This window comes from Emydura macquarii, unplaced genomic scaffold, assembly GCF_026122565.2.
Source record: "Emydura macquarii macquarii isolate MOO-44397 ecotype Brisbane River unplaced genomic scaffold, CSIRO-AGI_Emac_v2 contig_1253, whole genome shotgun sequence".
Lineage (NCBI taxonomy): Eukaryota > Metazoa > Chordata > Testudines > Chelidae > Emydura > Emydura macquarii.
In genome coordinates this window covers 101193898-101221657 of record NW_027131390.1, presented here as the reverse complement: position 1 = coordinate 101221657, position 27760 = coordinate 101193898, and the positions used below count along the sequence as shown (strand labels likewise).

The window sequence follows — 27760 nt, the reverse complement described above, 5'->3', positions numbered from 1 at the left end:
CCCCTGGTTGAGAACCACTGCTGTAGGAGATAACAGCTCCCTTAATACTGTTGGTATTTTTATGCTGGAAGATACGTTTCATTAAGCTAGGAGGCCAATTTACAAATTCATTGTAGTGATGGAGACCTTATATATGAATGCTGAAATAAGTAAATCAATAAATATCCCTGGATGCCTAAGTTAAGGCCACCTTATTATCTGGATTCTTAAAGCAGCACTTAGGTGCCTAAAATGGATATTCAGTAGAGATGCTTGCAAGAGCCAGGTACAAACCTTTGTTAGTAGTAATTACTATTTGTATTACAGCAGTACCTTGAGGCCCCAGCAAAGACTGGGGCCATACTGTGTGAGGTGTTGTACAATCATATAACAAGGAAATGGTCCCTGTCCCAAAGAGCTTATAGTCTATAGATGAGAGGATCTCTGCAAATTGATCAGATGCTGGCTTTTGGCTTGGTCTCATCTCAGTACACAATGGTGAAAATGGGTAACCTAAGATAGGTGCCTACGCTTAAAATGAAAATGACTTTTCCAGTGCTGTTTTCGTTGGCATGGCTCCAAGAACAAGTGTAATCGGAGGTCTCAAAAAATAAAAAAGCCAGTATATCAGCATCATCAAAGGTATTGCTGCAGCAAACGCATTCCTGCAGGAAATGTGCGAGGCTTACTTTCGATTGGGTCACAGGGACAGAATGCAGGATTCAGCCTCAATTCTGTTGTGACCATGGAATTCTGACCAAGGGAAACAAATTTCCTGTTTAAAATGTGCCACGCTTCTGTGAACCAACAGTCTGTTTCCCCTAGTTGGAGGCCGTACCAGTGACTTACCCAGTCCAACTCTGGCCACATCCTCACATGCTGCTTTGGTGCTTTTTGAGTGACTTAGCCCTCTGGCTAAAGCAAACTCCAAACACAGGTAACCAGCTTTCCCAGGTGCTCAAACACTCCATGCCCTGTTTAAGCAGAAGGTGAAAGAGGGACTTGCTTCTTTCCTTCCTCTTTCTTTGGGCAGCACAGCCTGGGCCCTTATGCATGCACCCTGGTACAAATTCTGGGTCTCCAGTGCTTGATTATCCAAGCCTCTTCTATTTATCACTCCTAGGGTTTCATGTCTTGCATCCTCTGACTGCCCTACCATTCCCCAGCACCTCCTGCTGGCCTCCCACCACTTCTCTGGGTTAAGTACAGGCTTCCTCTCAACTCCCAGCAGACCTACCTCTTGGTCATACATGTCCCTATCACATGACTCTCATGATTGGAAAGGTAAACCAATCACAGGCAAAACTGAGCCCAAATTCCCTTAAAAGTGATCAACTCACCCTGTGACAGGAATATCAGAGAAGGTTACAGACTTCCCCCAGGGACACACAAAGATTTGGCTTCAGCTCTGATTGTAACAACTGAACTCTTCGTATAGAGAAAATCCCCCTTCTTAAAAGGGTATGTCATTATGTGAGGCAAAATGAAATATAATGAGACTGTTCTCCATACAATTGCTTTATCAGACAAGCAAAAGTAGGACAGAATGAACTCTTTTTTTGCACTCTCAGCTAGATTAGGGAAATGGACTAAAATGAAATTTCCGCCCCCTAAGGAACCAAATGAAAACTATTTCTACTGAGAGGAGCTGAATGCCCTCTTAGTTAGATAGGACAGGCTCTGTCAGTCACACGAAAAGACATGGTGGCTTTCCACACATGACTTATCTAAAAAAATCAGGTTTGAACTCAAAATATACCACAAATAGCAAATGCAGGCGAAGCATTAAAAAGTGCTCTTACCGGCAGCATGCAATGACATACAATGTTCAAAGTGGCCTTTTCTGGTTCATAGACACAAGTCTGAGTATATATCAAGACTAATTTCAAGGAGTTCATACAGTTCTACATAACTTGCATTAAAAAGACAACATATTAGCACACAAAACCACCATTGCTCAAACAAACTAAGAAACAGACATATACAAAGTAGATTGTTAGACACCTTACTAAAATGGAATCTAGTTAGTTGTACAGGAAACTGAAAATATGCCATTTATCCTTTTAGAAAGTTAATTTCTTAAGAAAAATGCTTCCTTATTCAACAAACAAATAGAAAGTTCCTGCCCTGGCCAATAGATCTTTCCCATTTATTAAAGTAATAGCTATAAGCAAATCCTCAGGATTACCAGTATCAATACTGCATGGGCCATGGGGTTTACAACAATCTTTGTTTAAAATGCTTTTAAAATCCAGTGCTTGTGTGACTACAAGGAAATGCTTTTGTTGCACCAACTTTCACTCTCACAGAAACTGAAGAAATAGGCACAAATAGCATTCATAACTGTTGAGCCTGAGGGTTCACTGAAAGAGTTGAAATAAGATGCCCTGTCATTCACGTAATTGCTCAATAACTCTGACATGTGTCAGCTGCTCCATTCACGTTAGCTAGGCTAGATTGAAAAGCCTAATGCTGTCAATTTAAACATCAACATTGTTAACTATTTCACTGCTCATCATTTTAATGGAAAACATCCATATTTCTATTAGCGGTTCTGGATAGAGCTGGTTTAAATGTACCAAATGTAAAGCGGGGTCCATATTCATTGTTTAATTAGCATGTGTCATGTCTCCTGCTGATTAATTTCCACTTAGTACACCCCAGCAAATAAATGGAATAAGCGTACATAGTAACATAGGGGCAGTAACACAAGGCCACCTTTATACTCATTCTGAGTAGTATCTTACTCTGTCTGTAATAACACCACTTAGCTCTGTAGTCCCATGGGAATCAATAGGATTACTCATGGATTAAGGTGCTACTCAGTGTGAGTAAGGATCTGACTCACAGAAGCCAGGTTTCCTTGTCTGTTGTTATCTGTAGTGCAGTAATGCCTACAGGCCCCAACCAAGACTGGGGTCCCATTGTGCCAGGTACTGTACAAACAAAGTGAAACACAGTCCTTGCCCCAAAAAGCTTACAATTTAGACACAGATAAAGGGTGGAAGGAGAACGAGATGCACAGAGCGGTAAAGTGACTTGCCCAAGGTCACATAAGTCAGTGGCAGAGCTGGGAACAGAAGCCAGACTTCTTTACTCCCAGTCCAGTGTCCCATCCACTAGACCACATTGCCTTTTATAAACTAAGTTACCTATGCTACAATATAAATACTTTATTGGAAAGTGTTTTCTCATTTAGAGTCTAGGTCTTGGTCTGCCCTCTTTTTCCTTATAGAATTTAACACTGAATATTTGTATGTCCTTAACTACAAAAACAAAATCTGATTGGGTTCGACAGGGACAAAAAAAGGCATTTTCTAAAAGGCCTGTGTTCTGTGATTCAGGGCTATACTCAATTCCCTGGGCTAGGAGGCCAAATGTTTTTCAATGAAGTATTTGGTATTTCCTCTGCAAAAGCCCTTCCTGACCTCTGAACAGAGATTATTTTCTCAGAGTTCTGAGAAATCTCTATCTGGTGATTCCAGTTGGGTATTTTGAATCCCACAAATCCCTGCTAAGAGAACAACTTCACAATGAATTTTGTCCTGCTCAGGTCTGTTTGCAATAATCAGCCAACTGACATCACACCCTAAAGTTCACAAGTCAGCACTATTGAGAACGCTGCCACTGAGGATCGTGCACATGCAATAGAGCTCATACAAATGCTTTGTGCATTTGGGAATACCCACTGGGACCTCCACAGTACTGATAAAAGCTAGAATATAATTAACGCCAATCAACACAGTTTTATGAAACTTGTTCTTGTCAAACAAACCTAATTTCATTCTCTGACTCTAGAGATTGTAGAGACTATAATTGATAAAAGTAACTGTGTAGATGTACTAACACTTTTGTAAGGTGTTTAACTCAGTATCAAATGAGCTTCTGATTAAAAAGCTATTTATATAAGATATCAATAAAGCACATGTTCAATTGATTAAGAACTACTGGCAGTAAATAGAACATCATTGCTGATAAAATTTGGGGATGACACAAAGACTGGCAAAGTGGTAAATAATGAGGAGAATATGTCAGTCATACAAAGTGATCTTGCCCATTCAAACAGAATGTGTTTTAATATAGTCAAAATACATCTAGGAACAAGGAATGTGGGCCACCATCTACTGAATGGGGAACTGTACCCTAGGAAGTAGTGATACTGACAAAGATTTGAGTCATTGTGGACAAGCTACTGCACATCATCTCCCAGGGTGATGCTATGGCAAAAAAGGCTAAGGAGATCCTTGGATGTATAAGCATGGGGGCAGGAGTATAGAGAGGATTTTTACTTCTGTATACAGAATTGGTCAGACCAGGTCCCTTTACTTTGTTGGAGGAATTGGAACCACAATATGTGGGGTAAATCATACATAAAAGAACCATTTTTGATGCCATGGTGCTTTGGAGGTTGTACAGCTGCTTTTCTTCTGACCTTTCCTAGAGTGTTTAGATTTATGGAGTTGCTTTTTTCTCCTGAATACAGCGGCAGGTAACTTGAGTGTCTTAGTTCATGATGACGTGGTTCTAGCCAGTTCCAGCAGGTTACACATTTTGCAGCCTAAGATGTCAAAGGAACTGTAGTACTTGGAACAACACATATCGGGCATCAGATACAGTTATTTGCTAGTAACAGGAAAATGCACCTGCATGGAGGTGAAATCTGTGTTGTACGGGTGTGGAATTATCCTATCAACATTTTTAATTTGTTTTGACAAAGGAAGGATTTTATCCAAAAAGTCATGGCAGGTACTGATTTAGTAGACAGATGTACATCATTGACGGGAGGGTTTAGGAGCAATGTTAAGTGGCGAGGGAACTGTTAAAGACTTTATTACCAACAAGATCAGCACATGTTTATGCTGCCTTGGCATCAGGATGGGAAAAGAACGCTAGTGGTGAAGGAGCTATGTTTTGTGCAAAGCAATGGGAATTCTGGTGCACTGCCTCCTATTGCTTAGTGAATGCCAAGCTGCACTGTTGTCACCTGATGTGGGCCCAGGTAGAAACAATGATCCTTCAGGCCCAGGTGTGTATAGGATCTGTGACGCTGACACATCAGGCGCCAGCTCTTGCCAAGGCTTTGAGCCTCAGCTGAGCACTGACAAATTCATTGCTGGAAGCCTGTCTGTTTCAGCTGTATTAGTATGGTTAAGAGGGGTACTGGACTTATAACAATCTTTTTCATGTTTAGATCTTATGAAATGCTTGCAAATTGCTACATGCATTAATCTCACTTGTAATATCTTTATCATATGCTATAAGGAAATGTTTGCTTTGAAACTGTGAACTCAGTCAGGAGGGATCGTCTTCTAAACACATCAAGAAAGTCTATCAGAACTGAATGGGCCCCTGGAGGACATCACAATCCAGAGAGTTTTTGTTAATTGCCTCTGCACACCCAGGAAGAGGCTACATGCAAAAGGGCTTGTCCCATCAGCTTGAATTTTGGAAGAAGGAAACAAAAAAAGCTGACAAAAAAAAATCTCTCTCGCTCGCTTTAGCTGTTTGGACTCTCACAGGACTGGAGCTATGAAACAGAGCACAGATACCCAGGGTCCACTTGGCTTAGTCCTAGAAGACATTGAATGCTGATAGATTGCTACAACTCTGTCATCTTTTGGAACGACAGACTGAAATTCATTTGTGTATATATGTTGTGTGCTTTAACTTGTAAATAACTCATTTCTTTTTCCAACTCAATAAATCCATAGTTAATTTACTATAGGGCTGGCTACAAGCGCTGTCTTTCGTGTGAGATCTGAGATGCAAACTGGCCTGGGATAAGTGACTGGTCTCTTGGGACTGGAAGCAACCTTGAATCTTTTGTGAACTTTGGTGTACTGTGCAGCAACCATCACTAAGTCAGCATTTTCCCCCTGCCTCCCTGTTGCTCCGGGATGAACTGCCCTGCACCACCTCTGGAGACAGGTGGGGCACAAGAAGCATTTTCAAACCACGTTTGGGAGTGGGGATGTGGAGCTTGGGTTTTAGCCCTGGTTGGGCAGTGGACTCCATCCGCAGGACTTCGGGAGCATGGCCATGCGGCCCAGGCTCCGGAGCCGACCCGCAGCTGCAGCCTCCAGCCGTGTGATGCCGGGAGCTGGCCTGAGCAGGCTCCACCCCCGGCGCCAGCCGCACAGCAGTGGGTGCCGACCCCCCGCTCTGGCCACATGGCCCTGGGCTCCAACCTCTACTTCCAGTTGTGTTCATTGGGTGCCGACCCCTGACTCCGGCCACGCAGAGGTGGGCCTTGCCCCCCACCCCATCGCCCCTGGTCCCCGCTGCTTCCCCTCCCCTCCAGGGCTTAATTTGTCCTGGGGCTTGCTGAGAAAAGTGATATTAACAAACATGCAAGTATCCTTTCACAACAGACTTACTAGCTAGCTGGCAGGCTGCGAAAGGGGATACTTGTGTTTGTTAATAGCACTTACCACTTTTCACAGCCTCCCAGCTAACTACTGTGTGAGCTGTGAAAAGTGATATTAAACATAGAAATATCACTTTTCATAGCATTATTTTTATTGAGTTCACAAAAAAAACAAACCCTACACAAATAAATTGCAATGGTTTGGAGGTGTATATGTATATTTATTTGTTTTTCCTAAAGTGAATTAAGTAGTTTAGGAAAAAGTGTCAGTGCGGTATTGAGCCAGAGTTGGTGGCTGCACTCTGAGGCCACCACAAATTTTGTTCTGAGAACCCCTGAACTAAGTCCAGCTTGCCAGGGTCGCACAATAGACTGGAATGACCAAGGGGACTGTCTGTGACTCAACTGTAAAACTGTTATAGTGCTTCAGGAGTCCACATTTGTTACTGGGTTGATGAAATCTAGTTCTAGAACACCCAGCCAGTTTGGGGTGTCTGTCCTGCTTTTGACAGTCTGCCTGGAGGTTGGCACTGACGGTAGAGAACCACTCCAGACAGGGTCATTTCACAGTGGTGGTAGTGCACGGAGGCAGAAATGGCAGAGTATACTAGATATCAGAATTTAATTACAAAAGGCTAATTGCCCAGCTCTGACACAGAGCCAGTTTGCATCTCTCTCCAACAATGACCCCATTTCAATGCCCCTTTCTTCACCTTCTCCCATAACATTCTCTTGCCTTGTGGTTATTATTAGTATTGTGATAGGAACCTTAGTCATGGACTGGACTCCATTGTGCTAGGTGCTGTACAAACGGAAAAAAAGCCAATCCCTACTCCAAGTAGCTTACATTCCAAATAATCTTGTTCCATGCTGCTGCTATCCATCCAGCATCCAATCTGTCCATCCAGGATCTACCATACTGTCTTTCAAATTCCTTTTAATGACTCACTTAAAAAACAGAGCGCATGCTCCCACTTTAATGTGAAATAAAATCAAATGTCTCTTATCAACACAGATGTACATATGCCTAACCTAGTAAAATTTCCCCCCTCTTGGGTATCTTTTCTTTTCTGTCAGTCATTATTTATTTTGAGTCATGATGGACAAAGAAAGGTACTCATCCCAAGTGCTAAGACAACCGCCCCTTTGACAAGCATTTAAAAGCACAAACTCTAATTATGAAAACAGAATCAGCAGTGACCTGCACCATATGCAAATAGTTGCCAATCAACTCTGTTAGTAACAGAAAAATTGGAGACCCTATCTCAGCCTCTCATAAAAATTATATCGCACGCATCAAATGCACCTATCCCTAAAGAAATAAATGTTGTCGCTTGCTCCTTGGGGAAGCATTCCTTTAACAGAATGGAGACAGGCAGTTAGTAGGAAGGTTCCTGAGTTGAGTAAGAAAAATAAAATCAGTGCTGATATTAACAGTTTTGATGCTGGGATGGAAGATAGAAGGAAGAGGCAGTGTTTTTAGATATGCTGTTATTGTGAGATAGTGTCCAATATTACGGGGTCCAGGCTCTGGATTTTTTATAGCTAACTTGGACTTTAACCTGGAGAAGTATTTTGGAAACCTTAATTTAATAGTTAGACTATGACAAAGTCATAGACTGAGTACAGAAGTCCAGGGCCTGAAGATCTTTCCTTGAGCAGAGCGTTATCTCTTGTTTGCTGGAGAGGTTAGAATCAGAGACGGGGTTTGGTTCTAATATTCTGGTTTGGGCCCCTTTAAGGTCTGGGGAAGTTTGGACCTGGATCCAAAGCTTCACAGTTTGGGCCCATCTTTCCTACCTGCTGGCGGGATAACTTAGCTTAAGGAGGTTTATGGGATTAGTCTCTTCAAAGAGGAGGGAGACATTTCAGTAGAAGGGTGTTTAACAGAGGAAAGGGCTTATTACGAATAGGGGACAAACACAACAGGGGAAGTTCCTCCCAAAGGATTGTTACACTCAGATGGAAGAGTTCATATCACTGGCACAACCTGGATGTCAGAAGAGATTGTGTGTGTGTAAGATGCACACTTTTTAACCTGCAATTCCTAAACAAATAAATCCTTGGCGTATGGGATGGCCACATTACTTTATTTTCCATGTACTTGCCCCAGTGGTAAATTTGGCCACATGGGAGGTCACATAACTAAGCGAAGCTGCAGCCTCCTCTTTAGCTTTTCTGTAATGTTGGAGTGTTTTAATTTGGTTTCAAAAGAGCAAAAATGTGGCATCATGCCAGGCTCGTGTCACTGATGCTGCATGCTTTGTGGGAAACCAGCCAGATCGACAAGAGCAAGTGTGCGCTGTGCAAAAGCGCAGTTCAGGTCTCTCTCCTTCTGGCCGTAGGTTATTCCAATGCAGCCTTAGATGCTGATTCATTAACTAGGTGTGCGCCACTTACGGGAGCTTCACAATGAAGCTACTTTTTCTCGGTGGGATATATTTGGTGGTCGTCCATTTCTACCCGAGGGCTATCAGCTAAAATGTTGCCGTCAAATCTAAGGGCAGTATACATTCCGAAGAGAGGGAGAAATAGCAGAGAACAGGCTCAATCCTCCTTCCATTGGGATTTTTACTGGTGAATACAATGGCAGCCAGGTGATAGCCTAAAACTCAAAAATTGCTTTGCAAGAACTAAGCCCATTAATGCAAGCTCAGTCCCTTTGCTATTAAATCCTCTCTTCCCCATTGCATCAGCCTTCTTTTAGCAGAGGACGGCTGAACAGGATTATCTTCAGAGCCCATTAAATGCTGCCCCTAGATTGGCAGAAGGGCTTGCTGCAGGGGGACCTGGTGCCAGGAGGGAGCTGGCCGCTTTGTGCAGCACTCCCAGCCCGAGCTGCTCAGAGATTGGATGTGGGTCCTCAGCATGGTAGTGCAGAGCACGAACCAGCAAATAGCGTTTGTTGCTGGTTTGTGTATATAAAACTGATATCCAACTGCAAACCCCAGAATACAGACTTCGCTTAGCCGGTCTGCGTCTTGCAGAGCAGAGATAGATTCCAAAAGTCAAACAAGTTAAAGATAATACCAATGAGCTAATAATAATGATACCACTAGAACTTAAGGGCAGTGGCCCTGATTTTTAGAAGTGTTTAGATATTGCTCCACTCAGCATTGCAATGTACTGACGTGGGAGCATAAGTCCCTTTTAGTGGGATTTAGGCTCCTAAGTGCCTAATTCACTTTTGAAAAAGATTCGTAGGACTTGTCTACATTGCCCCACAGTTCAGACAATGGAGGTGTGAATAGCAGCACGCATCAAAGTGATGTGTTGTAACTCCCCCATGTGGATGCTGCGGGTGCAAATGCAAAGGTTCGTTGTTCGTGTTAACGTAGTGTTCTTCAAACAGGACTACGTTAACTTGAACTCGGAACCTTTTAGTACACGCCCACAGCATCCACACAGGTTGTCTGGTGTGTACTGCTATGCTCATCTCCGTAGGCCAAGCTGTTTGGCAGTGTAGACATAGCCCCTTAGTCCTAGGCTCCTAAGTCACTTAAGCATGACATTGCTAAGACGACCAATGCCTAAATAGCTTAAAAATCTGGGCCAGAGCCCCTACTCCTTGCATGGTGGCCATCTTTAAATGGTATACTTTTCATCTGATCATGAACCTTTCTGTCCAGTGGAACTTGCTGTACTGTGATGCCATGACAAAATATCAGCCATGTGGGCATCACAACTCAATGCTGCTACGCCAGCCCCATTACACTGCGAGGCTTTAACACAACCCGTCATTCAGACTAACTGGCAGGTCAGAATCAGTTACATAAGCATCACACCTCTCACTTGAAAATCATGACCAGAGTGAGCCCTAGCTAGTTCTACTTTCTAGCTCGCCCACAGCACATCACAACCCCCATTTCCTTTATAACATTAAGATTTGTTATTACTCCACCTCCATTAGACAAGAAATCAGCCTCACGCAGAAAGAGCACTCTGACACTAAAACTAGGGACAGGAGGGAGGCTGCAATGCAGTTCAGGAAAATGACTGTCTGGAAAAGAAATCTGCACTGCCAGGTTGTTTGCTGTAATTGCGCATTGGGTTGGGGGAGAGATGAAACTTTCAGGTATTTTATTTCCCCTCACTCTAACTGTAGCCAAGGCCAGATTTGAATCCCTGCCCTCTGGGCTTCTTTCTTTCTGCATAAACAGGGATTCAGCTCAGGATGAAGATTATTCAAGGTTGGTTTTCCACCCATCCAACCTCTCTCACACATACATACATACATACATACACCATCCCTGTTCTGCACTAAGGTGAGACACACCCTCTGACAAGTGTCAGATGATTGTCAATGAAACTATTATACCATTTCAGGTAAATGCAAGAAGTCATGCACTTGGGCATCTTCGCCTCCATCTAGCTATTTACACTGTGCCCATCACCAGGGTATCTGAGCACCAACCTGGTACCTGTGTGAAGACAGTGTTACTTCTGCAAAACTTCTAGCTCCCACTGACTTAAAATAAAGGAGTCCAGAAGTTGCTTTTGTGTTCAAATCACTGTACACTAACTTGTTGCTCTTGGTGGACCACCTGGGTATGGCATTTTGGTTCTGATTTTGTTTCACTAACAATACTGTGAATTAGCTATACAGTTCAATACAGTCTGTTTATTCAGTATGCAGAACATAACAAATCTGATAATTTGACAAACATGGATGCTGTGTTTAAGGGTTTTTGCCAAATTCTGATTAATTTTCCAGAGCTGTGAAATAGATTAATTTAGAACATTTCAAGCTAGTTTATTGGAATGCTGCAACATCTTGTAAGTTACTGGCATCATTTCAAGCGGTATAACTTTAATTAAATACATCTGAGTTAAATGCACTGGGAATTAAATCTCTCACTTCTGATCTCGGAGGCTGCTTTATAATTAAGAGTTGTAGCAACTTTTTTACAGTTCAATTCCCCTTTCCTCTCATGATTCTTAACTCAATTAGAACCAGCCTGAAATATTAGCATACATGAGATTTAAATCAGAATTTACAAGCCAGCAATAATGTTATTCTGTTTTTCATTGTTATAAATTCTTAAAGTTCAGTTTAAATAAACACCATGTACGGGGTCCTTAAACACTGTTAACAATATAAACAGCATTTAACAAGAATGCAAGATGTTCAATTTTATAAAGATTACATCTGCAAGTTGTTAAAGGGGAATCTGCAGGAAACGTCAAACAATACCGTTCCTTGTGCAGTCCACTGAAATAACAAGACTGATGCATCTGGAGTCAGTTACTGGCATAGCACTCAAAGTATTGCATTGCATTTAATAAAGTAAACATTATTAATCAAGAGGTGGCTGTAACAACGTGCCATCCAGTTGGTTTGTTATTCATCTAATTACCTTCTTGAGAGAGGACAATGAACTTTGATGATTTGATGGCTTTCCCGTCTAGAGTCCAGGTGACAGCTGCAGGGGGATCAGAGGAAATCCGACATTGTAAGATTAATTTTTCACCATCCACTACGTGAGTATCCTGGAGCTTCTCTGTAAATGATGGTGCCATTCCTTTGCTGTCGGCTTTCTTCTCAATTATTCCACCATCTACCATCGAGCACCCATGTTCGCAGTTTGTGTCATTCTTCTCCTCCTCTTTCACCTCGGGTTTGGCATGCTGGGTTTCAGAGTTGGTGCTGGCATTCTGAGCCTGGGTATTGGTGCTGCCATTCTCAGCTGGTAGCTTCTTCTTTGAGCCAAGCACTGCTCTGAAATCTGGGGTGGCAGGTTTAGGGGGTGGCACCTTCTCCGGCAAGGAGAAATTGGGGGCGCCCTTCTTGGCCAGCACTGAGCGGAAGTCCACCTGCTGAGGAGTGTGAACTTTCCTTTCCTCCTCCGACAAGGTCTTGGGCTTGACCTGCCGCTGCAGGTTAGCGCGGAAGTCCATTTGCTCAGCTGGGATTTCTTTCAGTTCCTCCTCAGAAAAGCTTTTGGTGTTGACTTTCTTCCCCAAAATGTCACGGAAATCGAGCTGCTCTGCTTCCTGCTGCCGGAGCCTCTCTTCCGTGTGCTCCCGGGTTTCCACTCGTCTTTTGAGTACCCCTCGAACGTCTTCCTGCTCCTCCTCAGCTGGTCTGGTGTCACCACCACTCTTTCTGAAGGCACTGATTCTGCCAACTGTTAGTGCACCATGATTACCACCATCTCTTTCTTCTCCAAAGCCGGTAGGCTCCCTACTACTGTGATCAGCAAAAGAAAAAAAGAGAGACAGCCAGGAAAAGGGCTGGTTTAAAATGTCAGGGAACAATCTCAGAGCAAGGATGAAATGTGTTTTTAGAAGGGAAGTTTGATTAGAGGAGCACACTCCATTAGTTTATTGCATCAGTGATGACTTCAGGAACCATATATGGGCACAAACAAAAAATATCTCCTCCACACTGGCTTGGTCTAATATGCTTCAACTGTATGATGAAAACAATTTGTTGGGTCACATTTGGGGATTAAGTTGAAATGCAGCCAGCCTGGATCTGGAAGGGCAGAGAATTAGCAGAGCAAAAATAGAACCCACCCATGCAAGTCCCTGGGAACTGTACTCACTCTCTGTGCATTTCTCCTCTGGAAACTGAACTCTCTCTCAGCATCAGAGACACTTGGCAGCTGCATTCTCCAACTTGGTTCCTGAAAAGTTTAAGTGAAATCGGAAGAGAAGGATATTTTTCTCCCCTCCAACAGCATAATATGCCTGAGCTAAATTGCTTTGTGTTCCACTAAAATAGATCAAACCCGGTGCGTCCCTCTCCTTTTCTGAGCCCAGCGTCCTGATGGATGGCTAAATTGGTTAGATTCCCATAAATTTGGATGAAAGGTATCTCAAAAAGCTGTTCCTAACAGGCTGTTGCGTGCATTATGGAATGAACACATACTCCCAACCCCCCCCCCCCCCCCCATTTTTAAACAAAAATCAAAGCACACAACCAATGAAACTACCCCACACAAACAAGCTAAAGAAAAACAAACACAAAAGCTAGAAAATCCAGGCAGAGGAAGAGGCTATTTTGTAATGCTTAAAATCTTTCCAACTCTGCCCTAATGTTTATATGTTCAGATCCAAGCTTTTAACTTTCCTAAAGCCAAGATATTAAAAGCAGGGGCTCATTCCCCCTCACCCTTCCCCAACCAACCAATCAGCACACCCAATCCACATGGATTGTTCCAGCCTGTACATGTTTATATTAAAAAACATAAAAGTGTCACCATATATGGTGCTAAGCCCTTATTCTTCCTTTTGCAGAGGAATGCCACAGATGCCTTTTGTAAATGGCTCCCATTAAAGAAGTAATTACAGAGCTTCCCTTCCCCCACTATGCTTCTCCAGCAGACACAATATCCTCCTAACTGCAAATGGCTCATCTCCACTTAACATAGGAGACACCAAATGCTGAAGTTCATGTCCCTTGGCAAGAGTACAGTCATCATGATTGCATCTTATGTTCTTCATTAAAAAAAGAAGACATCAATTGACTCCTTTCCAATGATTAAAGACCACGGAGATATTTTATTGGTCCTTTCAGTGCAGGTACAAACTCACAACTGGATTGGAAAGTGCTCGATGGATTTCTTTTTTAAAACAAAGATGATTTATATCAATAGGAACATTCTCAAGACACTTGATGTAGAAACATGGTGCATGTAGGTGCATGTGAACTTCGAGGGGTCTTTTCCCCCAGCTCTTCTTTTCCCAAAAGGTTTTTACTTAATAAGACCACCACAGAATACCTTTTGGTCCATTGTGCACTGAAGTTTTAAATATAGTTTAAAAATGGTTTCTGGTAGCTCAGGTTAAACTGCATTTGCCTGGCCAATTTTTAAACAGTGCTAGAATACGTTTTCCTAAACAAGGTCATGTTTATATGAACACCCTTTAGAATATACTACAATATTCAACACCAATGGTCCAAGCCTCTGTGACTTAAAACAGTATGACATAGTGGTTAGAATCAATACAGAGAGTCCAGCACTAGCTATATTTTTATAATGGTAATTATAAAATTATAATGGTACCACCACCATCATGCAGCTTCTTTGTATTAATTTGTATTTGGTTTATTTAGGTAGATGAGAAAGATAAGAAAATGCAGTTTTTAGTAACCAAGCAATGGGGCTGCTTACAAATAATTCAACTCCACAAAACAGCAGCTTTTGCTGACAAGAATTATCTTATTTCACAGAGCTCACCCCCAAATGGGATGGGATTGTAAGCCACCAAGAACAAGCCAGGAGCCACGACACCAAACTCAGAATCATGGAACGCTGATTGCAATCCAGACCAGTACTGAAGACTCTGACCTCTACCCATCTGAATGTAAGAGACTAGAGAACACCTGTGGCCCTAGCTACAGAGACTGTCTGAATCTCCCCAGTGAAAGATCTGCCACCCACTCTAAAACATAGTCCAACCAGTCCTAAAGAAACCACTGCTTGATGCTAGAAACCTTGCAAACTACTTCCTAGTAGCCTGTTTTCCTTTGGAAGCAAGCTAATCGAGAAAAGAGGAAAACAGCAACAGTCTCCAACATCACCTGCTGTCAGTATACTGGATTCCTCTCAGCCAGGCTTGAAGCCAGGCATGGTTCTGGGAGAGCACTTGCTGCACTGGTGGATGAAGCCCTCCCGTTGTCCAAAGGCATGGGACAGTACTTCTATGCTTATCTTAATGGACCTTTTTGTAGTATCTGATACCCAAACATTCCTTTCGCAACTCCAAGCTTTTGGGGTGAATCAAACACTCTGAAATGGTCCTTCCTCTCAGACTAGTGCAAGAAAAACAATGGAAGTCACTCCCACATGAGATAAATGACTATGGACCTCACCATCTCCATAACTGAATGCAGAACCCATTACTTCAGCTTAGCTTCCTTTCAGCAAGTTCTTCACACATGCAAAAGAAGCAAACAAACAAAAGTCCTATAAGCTACCCAAGCTCTTTCCTGTAGTCTGGGAATGGAGAGGGGGGAAAAAAAGAAGAGAGATTGCTTTTCTAATTTCTATTTTTAAATACTTGGGAAGCATTCAGATACTATGGTGATAGTGGGCCACATAAGTAGCTAGACGGATAAATCCATCATGAAGCAGTTTCCTAAAACCTTTTTGATCTACTGGTTCAAGCAAATGGCTGGGATTTGGGATCAGTGGGTCCACGTCTGGACTCTGCCACTGCTTCACTGTATCCTTGTCAAATTGCTTAAACTTTCTGGGTTAAATCCTATGTGAGTTTTACCATTGATTTCAATGGGTCCAGGATTTTACCCTTGTGCTTTAACTTCAACTTTGCAAAGTGCTTTGAGATCTTCTGATAAAAACCATGATATGATATAAGTGCAAAGAATTATTATTATTTAGGAGGAACCTGATGGTTTAGGATTAGTAAACGGCTCTTCACTATTTCACATACAGAATGCTGGTTTGACTCCAAGCCAGGTTGCTAGAAGCAAATTTGTAAAAAAAAAAAAAAAAAAAAATTTTTTTTTGCATTCCTGCAACTTAAATAAATATATATTTTAAAAGTCTCCCATGTTGCGATCTTATATGCTAAACAACAGACAGAGGCGGATTTCAATGGTTGAGTTACTGCAAACCTTCTTAATGCTGGAACTGTGTATAGGTCTGTAACTGTAGCTGAGTTTAATGTTACAATAAAATGAACTGTGTTTGGAAGTGTTGGACTCTGCAGAATTGCTTTGCATAACACTCTTACACAGGACTTATGTTTAAAATGCCAAAGAATTTAAAAAACAAACAAACACCAGCTGTGAAGCCTGAAGCAATTTTAAAAATAGCTTCTGTCCTAATTGTAGGATCAGTTTTCCCTAGAATGGCTTTTATGTTCAAAATATCTTAAAAGGCTCGTTTCTCGTAAGATCTATTCAAGTATTTTCACTGTACCTTGGGCCTGCCGCTTTCTGCATGTTCCCAGAAAGAAAGAATTCCCCATTGGGAGCAGAGAAGCACAGTTAGCTATAGCAAGGGGCCACACTGGAGATTCCTGCTGGGTGGTGGAGTGTGAAACAAGGATTGCAGCGGGATTATGCTTTTCTAAAAATTAACTGAAAAAGGGTGAACAAGTTGACCTCTAGCTGCTGCTCTGGTGCTTTAGGGAAGCTCATTGTGAGGATGCAGAATGGAGTTTTGCAACTCTTCACTCAGAGGCAGTTCCATGGGGACCACATCCAGATCATGCAAAGTTTTAACCCTAAGAACGCTCAGTAACCATGCTGGGCCAGATTTTCAGCTTCAAAGGAGCCACAGTGATTTACACCAGCTAAGGATCTGGCCAAAAGTGTTTTACAGCTTTATTAGGGATTTGGCAACTTTGCGAATGGAAAAAGGGACAAGAGACACTATGGAGGGGAGGTGACTGCTTTCTTCCTTAAAAACACACAGCATGCGGATAGCAGAGCACAGGATTTGCATACAGATGGGTAACGCATTCCCTCCAGGCCATTTATTCTAAATAATATCTGCCACTGGGTGCAATTTGGTGCATCTCAATTGCTCTGCATAATTACCTTTACTCAATAAAATTCGAGGTATCCATAGCTCATGGGGACGGGGAGCAAACCTTAGGTTTTCTTCACACTCTCAAAAGCTCTATATAAATTAATCACAACTAATCAAAGTTTCAAAGAGGCTGCAAAGGCAGAAGAAAGAGTAAACCTTTGGGAAGTGCTCAGCTGCTATGGGGATGGGGTGACATATGCAGAGCAGAGAACTGGCAGAAGTAGCAACAGGATAATTCTTCAGCTCTCCAATGCCAGACTGTTATTATGGAGATAAAGCTCGGCTTTAGGATTTGGGGGCTCCTCCAATGACTCCTGATCTCCCTGTTTGCATCAGGAAAGAGAGAGCACTGTAAAGAAGCACAGAGACTTTGCAAGATGAGATGTAAGGTGTATCGAAGGAGGCATCATGGGCAGAGGAGAAAGGGTAGGGTGGGGAGAAGGTGTTTCCATTTCCTCTAGTTAAAAAGCTTACCTTTAATTGGCTAAACTATTTTTCTTCACTTCCTGATCCAGGATCTGATTTACACTGTTTTATGAGCAACTGGATTCTGATTCCTTGTCTCTCAGTGAGCTGAGTTGCTGCTGCAGCTATACAGGTTGCTGTGTCCCATTTCAATCACTGCAGTGCAGCAGCGGTTGACTTAATCCCTCTATTTATACTAATTTATGGGACACCATTCCTATGGCCTTTACAATAACGTCAGCAAAACATTGCTGAGATAATGAAAACAAACACCGCTAACACAAATAAATGAGTTGTGTTTAGAGTTAAAACAAGGAACAGTTTCAGCCGCACCACTGTCCCTTAACATTCAGCATTCCACCCCCAAGGACAAGGTAAGCAAATGGTCCAGTCAGTATTTAGGGAAGAAGAAGAGAAGAGAGGAAGCCACATAACAATCACTGATAGAACACAAAGACCAGTTTGGGTTGTATGCCTGTGTGGATTAACTTGGACATAGGGGAATGGAAGAATGAATGTAAGGGGCCTAAAGATTTTTAATTTGATTTTTGAATTTGTGGGTGGCAAATGCAAACGGAAAATTGGGGAAGACAAGGATAACATTTGGCAGTGCTTAGGAACCCTGGAGGAAGGAGTCTTAGAAACACCTAAAACAGGTAGAATATCACACTTGATCAGTCTCTAATTCTTTAAAGGTGACCCTACAGAAGTCAATAGGAGTTTTACTAACAGCTTCAGGAGCCAGGATGTCACCACGCAAGTGCTTTATGGCTTGTGCCAGATGCTATATAAAATTAACAAGATAAATAGAGTACATTTCATTTGAAGAGAAATAAACTAAGTTTTAGGTGTATTCGTGTATTATATGTAAGTGTATTTAGTGCATTATATTACCAGCCTGTTCTGTAAGCTCCCTTGATACAAGGAGTTGCAATTTCTCAGCTATGCTATGTGATTGTGTGGTCTGGAAGGTGTTAAGGTGGCCAGGTAGGCCTATTAACTCCATAGGCTGCACCTGGAGGAAGAGACAGCATGCACGGAATTGACTGCAAGCAGGTTCAGGAATAGACAGGCCTATAAAGCAAGGAAGCTGGCATCAGACAGGGGCTACTGTGGGGAAAGAGCAGTCACTCCCTGGGGAAAAGGAGGAGGGTTTGGAGCTGGTACTCCCAGGAAGAAGGGGAACCAGGAGTGATAGGAGAAGGAGAAGTGAGGGCGGGGAGAGTAAAGCCCAAACCTGCTGGGTTGAGGGTCCCTGGACTGTAACACGGTGTAGAGGGTGGGCTTGGGTTCAGGTTTTCCTATCAGTCACTGAAGGAGAGGCACAATCTGGGCAGAGAATGGGAAGAGTGCTTAGGGCTGCTGAAGGAAAGATTTTGATAGATCCCAGCAGGGGGAATGCTGAGTAATCTGGCTGGAGGGCTGAGTCGCTAAGAGGACACTGGTTCCTGGGATGAGAGAGGAGATGCAGACCTGAAAGCGAGCCGGTGTGACTGTGTGAGACCATGGGAAGGAGCGTCAACCTCGAGAGCTAATCCCCAGAGTGACCAGGAGGAGGCACCAGACTACGGGTGACTGGTACACCCTGTCACATGCTATCATGAAATCCAATAATGTTGACACAGAAGCATCCTGCCCACCAGAGCCATGGAGTTAAAGAGAAGGAAAATAGACAGCTGTCACTGTCCCAGATAATGTTTAGATTGGCAATAAAAGTATTTACATACTCCCCCAACAATTAAGTGTGCAGTACAATGTGGGCTGCTCATGAACTATTCATGTTGGGTCAGATTCTCAGATGCTGTCAATTAATGTAGCTCCATTGAAGACAATGGAGCTATGCTGATTTATACCAGCTGAAATTTCTTAGGGCTATTTCTTAACCATTATTTGTGGTGAGTGATTGGTTACCTAAAGCACATGGTTTTGTTTCTGCTCCCTGAATGGAAACTGAAACTTTTACAAAACCAGAGGAGTGACCAGGGATTTCAAAATTCACCCAGCAATAATTGCAACATAGTTTTATTATTGATTAGAAAAAACAAAATTAGTGCACTGATCCCCAGCAATTCTTGATGTAAAAAGATTAGGGAATAAATTTTAACTTTTATGTAACCTCTCCATTATGCTTTCTTCAGTTTACTATATTATATATGCATCAAGCCCACAACAAATATTCTGTGGTGCTGGCTTCATTACAGAATTTTTTGATCTTAGTTGTACCTTCCAGTCTATATCACGTTTATGATACGTCTTCACTGTAGAGTTAGCCGAGGTGATCAGCACCCAGGTTATCCTAGCCTGGGTGTGAGCAGCCACACTGCAAAGTCACACTTGAGTTACTGTGTCCTCACTAGTGCTGCATTCGCCCACATGTGTCACTAGGACTTCTGGAGACATGTCGCATGGTTTTTTGTGCTCCAATAAACTGAGTCACTCCCAGTGAATTGTGGAGAAATTATCTGTCCTTCTGAGCACACAGAAATCATGGACTATCAGTATTGAGTGATTAATCATGTGACCTCACTGCAAAGCGGGTGGGTTACCAGCCTGAATAAAAGCAGAATATGGGCTTCTAACCTACACCTAGCATGGGTGGAAAGAAACTGTTACTTACCCTTTTGTAACTGTTGTTCTTCTAGATGTGTTGCTCATGTCCATTCCAAGTAGGTGTTTGCATGCCGTATGCACAGTTGTCGGAAGGTTTTTTCCCTAGTGGTACCCGTTGGATCAGTGCAAGCGCCCCTTGGAGTAGTGCCTCCATGGTGCCATATATAGGGCCCCACCAACCCACCACCTCTTTGGTTCCTTCTTGTTGGCTGGCTCCAACAAAGGGGAAGGAAAGTGGGTCTTGGAATGGACATGTGCAATACATCTCAAAGAACAACAATTACAAAAGGGTTAGAGTAACCGTTTCTTCTTCGAGTGCTTGCTCATGTTGATCCCAAGTAGGTGACTCCCAAGATGACCGTAGAAGGAGGGGTCAGAGCTCACTGGATCACTAACTGAAGCACTGTTTTGCTGAATGCGGCGTTGTCCCTGGCCTGCTGAGTGATGGAATAATGTGAGGTGAACGTGTGGATCAAAAAACCATGTTGTGGCCCTGCAGATTTCCTGTGTAGGGACATAAGCCAGGAATGTTGCCAAGGAGGCCTGTGCCCTCGTGGAATGTGCTGTCAGTGCTAGGGCTTACACCTTTGCCAGATCATAGCAAGTCCAAATGCAGGATATGATCCACGATGAAATTCTCTGGGATGACACCAGGAGACCTTTTATCCTGTCCACTATCACCATAAAGAGTTGGTTTGATTTACAATATGGTTTTGTCCTTTCGACGTAGAAAGCCAATGCCCGCCTGACCTCTATGGAGTGGAGACTTTGCTCCTTGCTATTAGCATGTGGCTTGGGGTAGAACACTGGGAGGAAAATGTCTTGCCCTGTATAGAACTGAGATACCACCTTAGGGAGAAAGGCAGGATGAGGCCGCAATTGGATTCTGTCCTTAAAAAAAGGCCCGGATATCAGGTCCTTGAGCTCAGATGCCCTCCTGGCTCAGGTTATTGCTACCTTCCAAGAGAGGTAGAGGAGTGAGCATGTTGCTAAGGGCTCAAAGGGAGAGCCCTTTAGCCCGGAAAGCACCAGATTAAGGTCCCATGCTGATATTGGACAGTGATCTTGGGGGTATCATCTCTCCAGGCCCTTGAGAAAATATGAGTCACTACTGGATTAGCAAAAACTGATCGACCCCGTGGATGGATTGCAGAGATCGCCGCTAGGTGAACTTTTAGGGATGACACTGCCAGACCTAGCTACTTCAAGTGCATCAGATAGTTCAAGATGGAAGGTTTTGATGCTTGCATTGGAGAGGTGCCTTTCTGCACTGCCCAAATCGAAAATCTCTTCCATTTGGACAAGTATGTAGCTCTGGTGGATGATTTCCTGCTGCCGAGGAGGACCTCTCTAACAGGCTCTGAGCATATCAGCTCTGTGGGATTTAGCCATGAAGCTTCCACGCTGTGAGGTGGAGAGATTTGAGGTTGGAATGCTGGAGGCCATGGTCCGGGGTGATTAGGTCTGGCACCAATGGCAGGGCGATTGGAGCAGCCACCAACAATTCCAGTACTATTGTGTACCTGTGCTGTCGGGGCCAGGCAGGGGCTATCAGTATGATGGATACCCTCTCCCTCCTGACCTTGAGCAGGACCTTGTGAATGAGCAGAAAGAGTGGGAATACATAGAGCAGGTGATCTTCCCAGGGAAGGAGGAACGTGTCTGCGATCAAGCCTGGATTGTGGTTCAGGAATGAGCAAAATTACTTACACTTCCTGTTGAGTCTTGTCACAAACACATCTACCTGGGGAAACTCCCCACTGCTGGAAATTGCTGTTCATGATGTCCGTGCAAATAGACCACTCATGGTTGTGGAAGGAACTGCTGATATGGTCCACCAACTTGTTCTGGGATACCGGAGGGAAGACGCCTCTAGGTGTATGGAGTGGGGCTATGCAGAAACCCCACAACTTGAGGGCTTCGTGGCATAGGGAGAGGAGCGTGCTTCACTGTCTGTTTATATAAAACATTGCTGTTGTGTTGTCTGTCATGAGTGATACGCATCTGCCATCCAGATGAGCCTGCAAGGTTTGGCAGGCTAAGCGAACAGCTTTCATCTCCGTGACATTGATGTGAAGTGCGAGCTCTGTTCAAGACCAGAGGCCTTGAGTCCTGAGGGTCCCTAACTGCTCTCCCCACCCCAACATTGATGTGTCTGTGACTAGGGACATCAAAGGCCTGCTCAAACCGATTGAGGGTTGAGCCACCACAGGAAGGACTCAATAACTCGAGGGGGGAGTGAAACTATCTTATCCAGATTGTCTCTGTTTGGTTGATTCTCTGTACCCTGAAGTCTTGAAATCATTATCTGAGAACTTTATTACAGGAGTGGGCAGCTGAGGTTCTGTGGCCTGCGTTGCGCAGGATGTCAGACTAGATGATTGTGATGGTCCCTTCTGACCTTATCGTCTGAGTCATGCCGATGCCAGCCAAGCCTGGAGAGGTCTGCGCCGCAGCCTCGAATACTGAACCATGTATGTGCACGCGGCCTTGTGCCTGAGCAGCTTCAAACAGCTCCGCGCAGTTGTGGTAGGAAAGCGCCTGAAGTCCTCTATGATGGAGCACGTGGTCTAGAAGTGAGAGTCCATTAGGAATGCCTTGGCATGAACGGAGTCTACGACAGCTTCTATAAACTCGATCCTCTGGTTGGGGGATAGGGCTGACTTGGGGATGTTGACCAGTAGACCCAGTCTGCCAAACGTCAACCATATCAGGTTCACTTGAGCCACCTGTGCCCTGGAGCGGCCCTTGACAAGCCAGTCATCCAAATATGGGAACACCTGCATCGGTTGTGTCCTCAAGAAGGTGGTGACAACTGCCATGCACTTGGTAAACACTCGAGAGGCCACTGACAAGCCAAAGGGAAGGACTGTAAATTGGTAATGGGTGTAGTTTACCATAAATCTGAGGAACCTTATGTGGGACAGGATTATTGATATATGAAAGTACATGTCCTTCAAGTCAAGGGCAGCGTACCCAGCTCCCTGGATTCAGGGAGGGAATGATGGCAGCCAAGGATACCATGCGAAATTTCAATTTCTTCATGAATCTGTTGAGATTTCGCAGGTTGAGCATGGGTCTGAGACCTCCCTTTGCCTTTGGGATTAGGAAATATTGTCAGTAGAATCCCTTTCCCCTTAACTCCTGAGGAACCTCCTTCATTGCTCCTGCCCTCAGGAGCACTTGCACCTCCTGTATAAGAAGTTGCTTGTGAAAGGGGTCCCTGAAGAGGGACAGAGATGGGGGATGGAAGGGAGGGGAGGAACAGAAATGCAGAGAATATCCCAGTTCTACCGTGTGTAGCACCCATCAGTCTGGGGTTATTCCCAATAGAAATGGGATAGACGGTTCAAAAAGCAGGGATAAGGATCTGGGATCTGGCCTGGTGTGTTGCCCTCAGGCACACCTTCAAAATGGTTGCTTGGCGCCAGAGGACTGCCTCACTGAATCCCAGTCTTAGTTGGACGGGGGCGGAGGTGTCCTACGCCTGGTACTGCTGCCCTGCTTTCTAGAGTAGGCCTGTGTAGGCAGCGTAGGGTAAAACCGTGGGGAAGTTGGGTCTTAAAGTGCTTTCTCTGAGGGGCTGGCATATGAAGGCCCAAGAACTTCAATGTTGCCCTGGAATCTTTCAGGCTGTGGAGCTTGGAGTCCAACTGCACTGAAAATAATTCCAAGCCTTCAGAGGGCAAGTGCTGTATTGTTTGTTGGATCTCTGCAAGGAGGCCCGACACTTGTAGCCATGAACGCCTCCTCATGGCAATTGCAGATGACATTCTTTGAGTGGCCAAGTCCACTGCGTCCAGGGCAACCCGCAGTGAGGTCCTCGCCACTGCCTTACCCTCCTCTACGAACGCCAATCTGGAGTCAGCTGGGAGCAGCTCCTTGAACTGCAACACAGTATTTCATGAGTTGAAATCATAGTGGCTCAAGATCGCTTGCTGGTTCACAATACGAAGCTGGACTCCCGCGATGGAGTAGATCTTTCTGCCAAAGAGGTCCAGCTTCTTTAAGTCCTTGGACTTGGGTAATGGGCCTTGCTGCCCTGCCGTTCTTTCTTGTTTGCAGCCACTACCATCAGCGACCCCGGCTGTGGATAAGTGAAGAGGTACTCATGCCCCTTTGAGCGTGTGAAGTATTTTCTTTCTATCCCCTTAGCTGTAGGGGGGATAGAGGCGGGCGTCTGCCACCAAGTTTTGGTAATAGCCTGGATGGTCTTTATGAGAGGCAACATCACTTTTGAGGGCCCTTCTGGTGCTAAAACGTCCACCATGGGGTCCACTCTCGCCATCACCTCTTCTGCTTCGATCCCTAGGTTCTGGACCACTCTCTGTAACAGCTCCTGGTGGGCCCTGTTGTCCTCAAGGGGTGGAGCAGTTGAAGCTGCTGCCACTGCCTCATCGGGGGATGACAAGGGTGTTGCTTTGAGCAGTGCAAGGCTCTCCTTACCCTCAAGGTCATGGGTTTCTCCCTGAGTGGAGATCTCGTGCTCAGTGTAGACTGTGAAATTTCAGCTAAGATGGGCCTACTTATAAAATTAAACTACCAAATTAATAAGTGCATATTGCAGAATATGTGAAATGGGGGCTGGAGTCCCTTTTGAAAAGGGGTGAATGTTTCTCATTGCAATACACCCATGCTGTCTTTCTATTCTCAAAGTATGTCTGGTATTTCATTAAGATAACTGTTTATTAATTGCCTCTCTGTCTGGACCATTTTCCCTAATGAATTTATCCTCTGGGAGTAACTCATCTATGCAGTAAACAGAAATGTGTTAAATGCAGGGCGTGCTAGACCTCCACAGCTCCAGACCTCTCAAAATACCTTACGATCAAAGCTAATGGCTGGATGCCACCCCAGGTATTGCTCAATTTAATCACAACAACCCCAATTCCCCCTTTGTTTGAAGGGTGGAACACTGAAACTAAAGAACAAATCTAGGTGGCTAGCACCTTTTCACTAATTAAAGCACATGGGTCTCTCCCTCTTGTATTGTTTTCTGGAATTCCTGTGTTTACTCATGTAAATTACCAAAATGCTTTGAAAAACATTGGATTCAAGAATATAAAAGAGAAGCAATGGAAATAAGCAAGCAGGCAAGCTTCAAGAGAAGAGGAATCACTCTTGACAAGAAACTGAGAAGAACTACCATCTTGCCCAGCTGCCTTCTGAGACCACGGATCCAGGCTCTCGGGGGAAGCTGCTAAGAAACCATCACCGCCTCTTGCCTGCATTGGTGAGGATAATTGCTTTTGCAGCTAAAATATACTGGACTTTTGGTTTGGGGGCTCATTTTATATGTTTAGTATAGTAATTAAAAGCCTTTCTGTCATTATCGAACGAGAGTCATGTCAATTCCTGAGCACACTAATAGCAGATCCCAGTCTGTGAGGTAACACAGGCCAGGGTCATCCCTGGTGCTGATCCCCGCGTCACCCTCTGTGCTTGCTTCGGTGCTGATCTTGGTGCCCACCTCGGTGCCGTGCGGTGATAAGCAATCCTTGGGTGGTAAGGGAGCCTGTCCTTCTGAGGCAGAGGATTGGGGACCTCTAGAATAGGACCCCTGGGCCTGGTGGCTTGCCCACAGGGTCCAAAAGGGCCACTGCATGGGCACCTGCCACTGCACTGGCCCCATGAGAGGGACTTGTCTCATCTCCTGTCTGTAGTGGCACCACTTCAACCGGTGCTGGTCACGCTTGGAGATATATGACTCCCCAGGTGGAGAGTCATAAACATGTGGAACGGCCTTCCTGGAACAGTTGTTCCCTCAAAATGCTGGGGGTCATTAGAAAAAATCCAATGAGATATAATAGGAGGACAATGAGCACTGTAAACAAACAAGCTTGGCCATGACATCCACGATTAGACACACATATTACCTACCCCACTGCCACGAGCAAGGTTTGATTCCCCCCCCCCCCCCCCACAGCATCTACAAAAAAAATTATCCCCTCACTCTTCCCCCTTTTTGTCTTTCAAATGCACCTCATTTCCTATCTCAGCTTTAATGGGATCTTTTGACCTGTCACATGGTCCCAGCTACTTTGTTATTAACAAAATAGTACTTCACATTTCTACAGCACCTCGAGACGAGGATCACAAAGCACATTACTAACGTTTCTGAACCCCTATGACACCTGTTTTGCAAACTGCCTAGGAGTTGCATCGAAAGGTTAAGTGACTTCTCAAGGTCTCACACTGAGTCCATGAAGAGGAGGAACAGAATTCAGTCACCTGCTATAACCATTGAGCTATACTCCACCCAGACTCTTCCATAAGCTCAATACCAGAGCAGGGGGAGGACTGGACCATTGGAAGGCCATGGCTGGCAATTGGGAATAACAGGCACGCTGCCCAGGACAGCACCACACAGGCCAATGGGATGAGTGAATGCAAGGCTGTGAAGTGGGCAGCATGAAGTTTTATGCCTTCCAGGAGTGGTGGGATGTTTTAGTTCTCTTGAGTTGGCGTGGGGTGTAGGAGTAAATGGGAAGGGTCTTGCTTTGTTCACAGGGGGGATAGTGGGGGGAAAGGGGTGGAAGAGAAGGATGCCTGGCTCCAGTTTGGGAGATGGAGGTGGGAGAGGTCTGAAAGTAAATACACTGAAGAGCTCCAATGGCTGGGGAAACAACAAATCCGCACCTCAAACATTGCTACCACACATTCCTTTTGTAGCGAACGCACCTGAGCTGGATTTCATACTGCCCAGCCTGCCGGGGCTGCATGTTCCTCATGATCAGTGTGAAGATGTCCTCGTTTTGGAGGATCTCGCACCCTGCTCCCGGCATTATTTCTTGCCCATCTTTAAACCAGTGAACTGTGGGGAAAGGGTCTCCAGCGATGGCACAGGAAATAAGGACATTCTGTCCAGGAGCTGCTGTCACTGATCGCGGTTTGCTAATGAACCAGGGCTGAATGCCGTCCTGAGGTTCTGCAACACACAAATGGAGAAGCAACACAGGATTCAGAAAAAATAAGCAAGAGAAATAGCCACGCCTCAGTGTGAGCATCCAACTGACTATATATTACGTGCAAAGTAACCATAGGGACGTAAGGGAATTCTGAACCCTTTAGGGTATAATCTTCTAACCTGATACACAGCTGGACTTTTGCCTTACAAGTAACTTCTAATAATACAAATGTCAATCAGTGGTAGAGCACATTATTGGCCAGATCCAGGTCCATGTTACAAAGCTGCCCTGAATGGAGAGCTGAGGATTTCTCCCTATTGTAGGGGACAAGATGGGAGCAGGGGTCGTGTAACTGGAATGTGATTCATGACCAGTGAAACAACCCCCAAGGGGCTATTACAAGCTAGCATAATAAATCTGCTATGAGGCTGAACCCTGGGAGCTGAATCCTGGGTTGGGCAGAGAGGGAAGGGCAGACAAAGCCACTGCTTCATCGGAAACCCAGGTGTGCCAGTTACCGGTCTGTCATATCCAAGGATCAAGCCCCATATCCTTCAAATCATTTAGCAACATTAATTTATCAGATCACTCCTGGAAAGTAGGTATCCCCATTTTAGCGAAACTGAGGCAGAGGTGTTCGGGACAAAATGTTTGGCACTCCTCTTTGATTTTGAGTGTCAAATTGACATATCTTGGGCCCAATTTTCATAAGTACTGAGCACCCACAGTTCTAAATAATGTGAATGGGAGCTATAGAAGCCCAGTGCCTCTGAAAGATAGGCCCAAGCACAGCAACTTGGGCCTCCAAAATCAGAGAGGAAAATTGAACGAAGATCTGACTTAATCAAAGACTTATCTAGGGCCACAAAGTTGATCAGTGACAGAACCAAGACTGGAATGCTTGAAGACTTATGGCTGCTTCT

At 44.3% G+C, this 27760-nt stretch overlaps 1 protein-coding gene across 3 annotated transcripts in view; it reads right to left on the bottom strand.

Moving 5' to 3' along the window:
- The window catches only part of MYLK (myosin light chain kinase), a 325439-nt gene that overhangs the window by 92083 nt on the left and 205596 nt on the right, over nucleotides 1–27760 (bottom strand). For 2 of the 3 annotated variants that reach the window (XM_067549625.1, XM_067549626.1), the window contains exons 14-16: nucleotides 26611–26857; nucleotides 12895–12975; nucleotides 11704–12536 (exon numbers count right to left, since the gene is read on the bottom strand). In XM_067549625.1, coding sequence (XP_067405726.1) covers nucleotides 11704–12536; nucleotides 12895–12975; nucleotides 26611–26857 — 1161 coding nt within the window. Of the gene's footprint in view, nucleotides 1–11703; nucleotides 12537–12894; nucleotides 12976–17328; nucleotides 17389–26610; nucleotides 26858–27760 lie in introns of those variants that run through there. The other variant, XM_067549627.1, reaches the window with a different exon arrangement.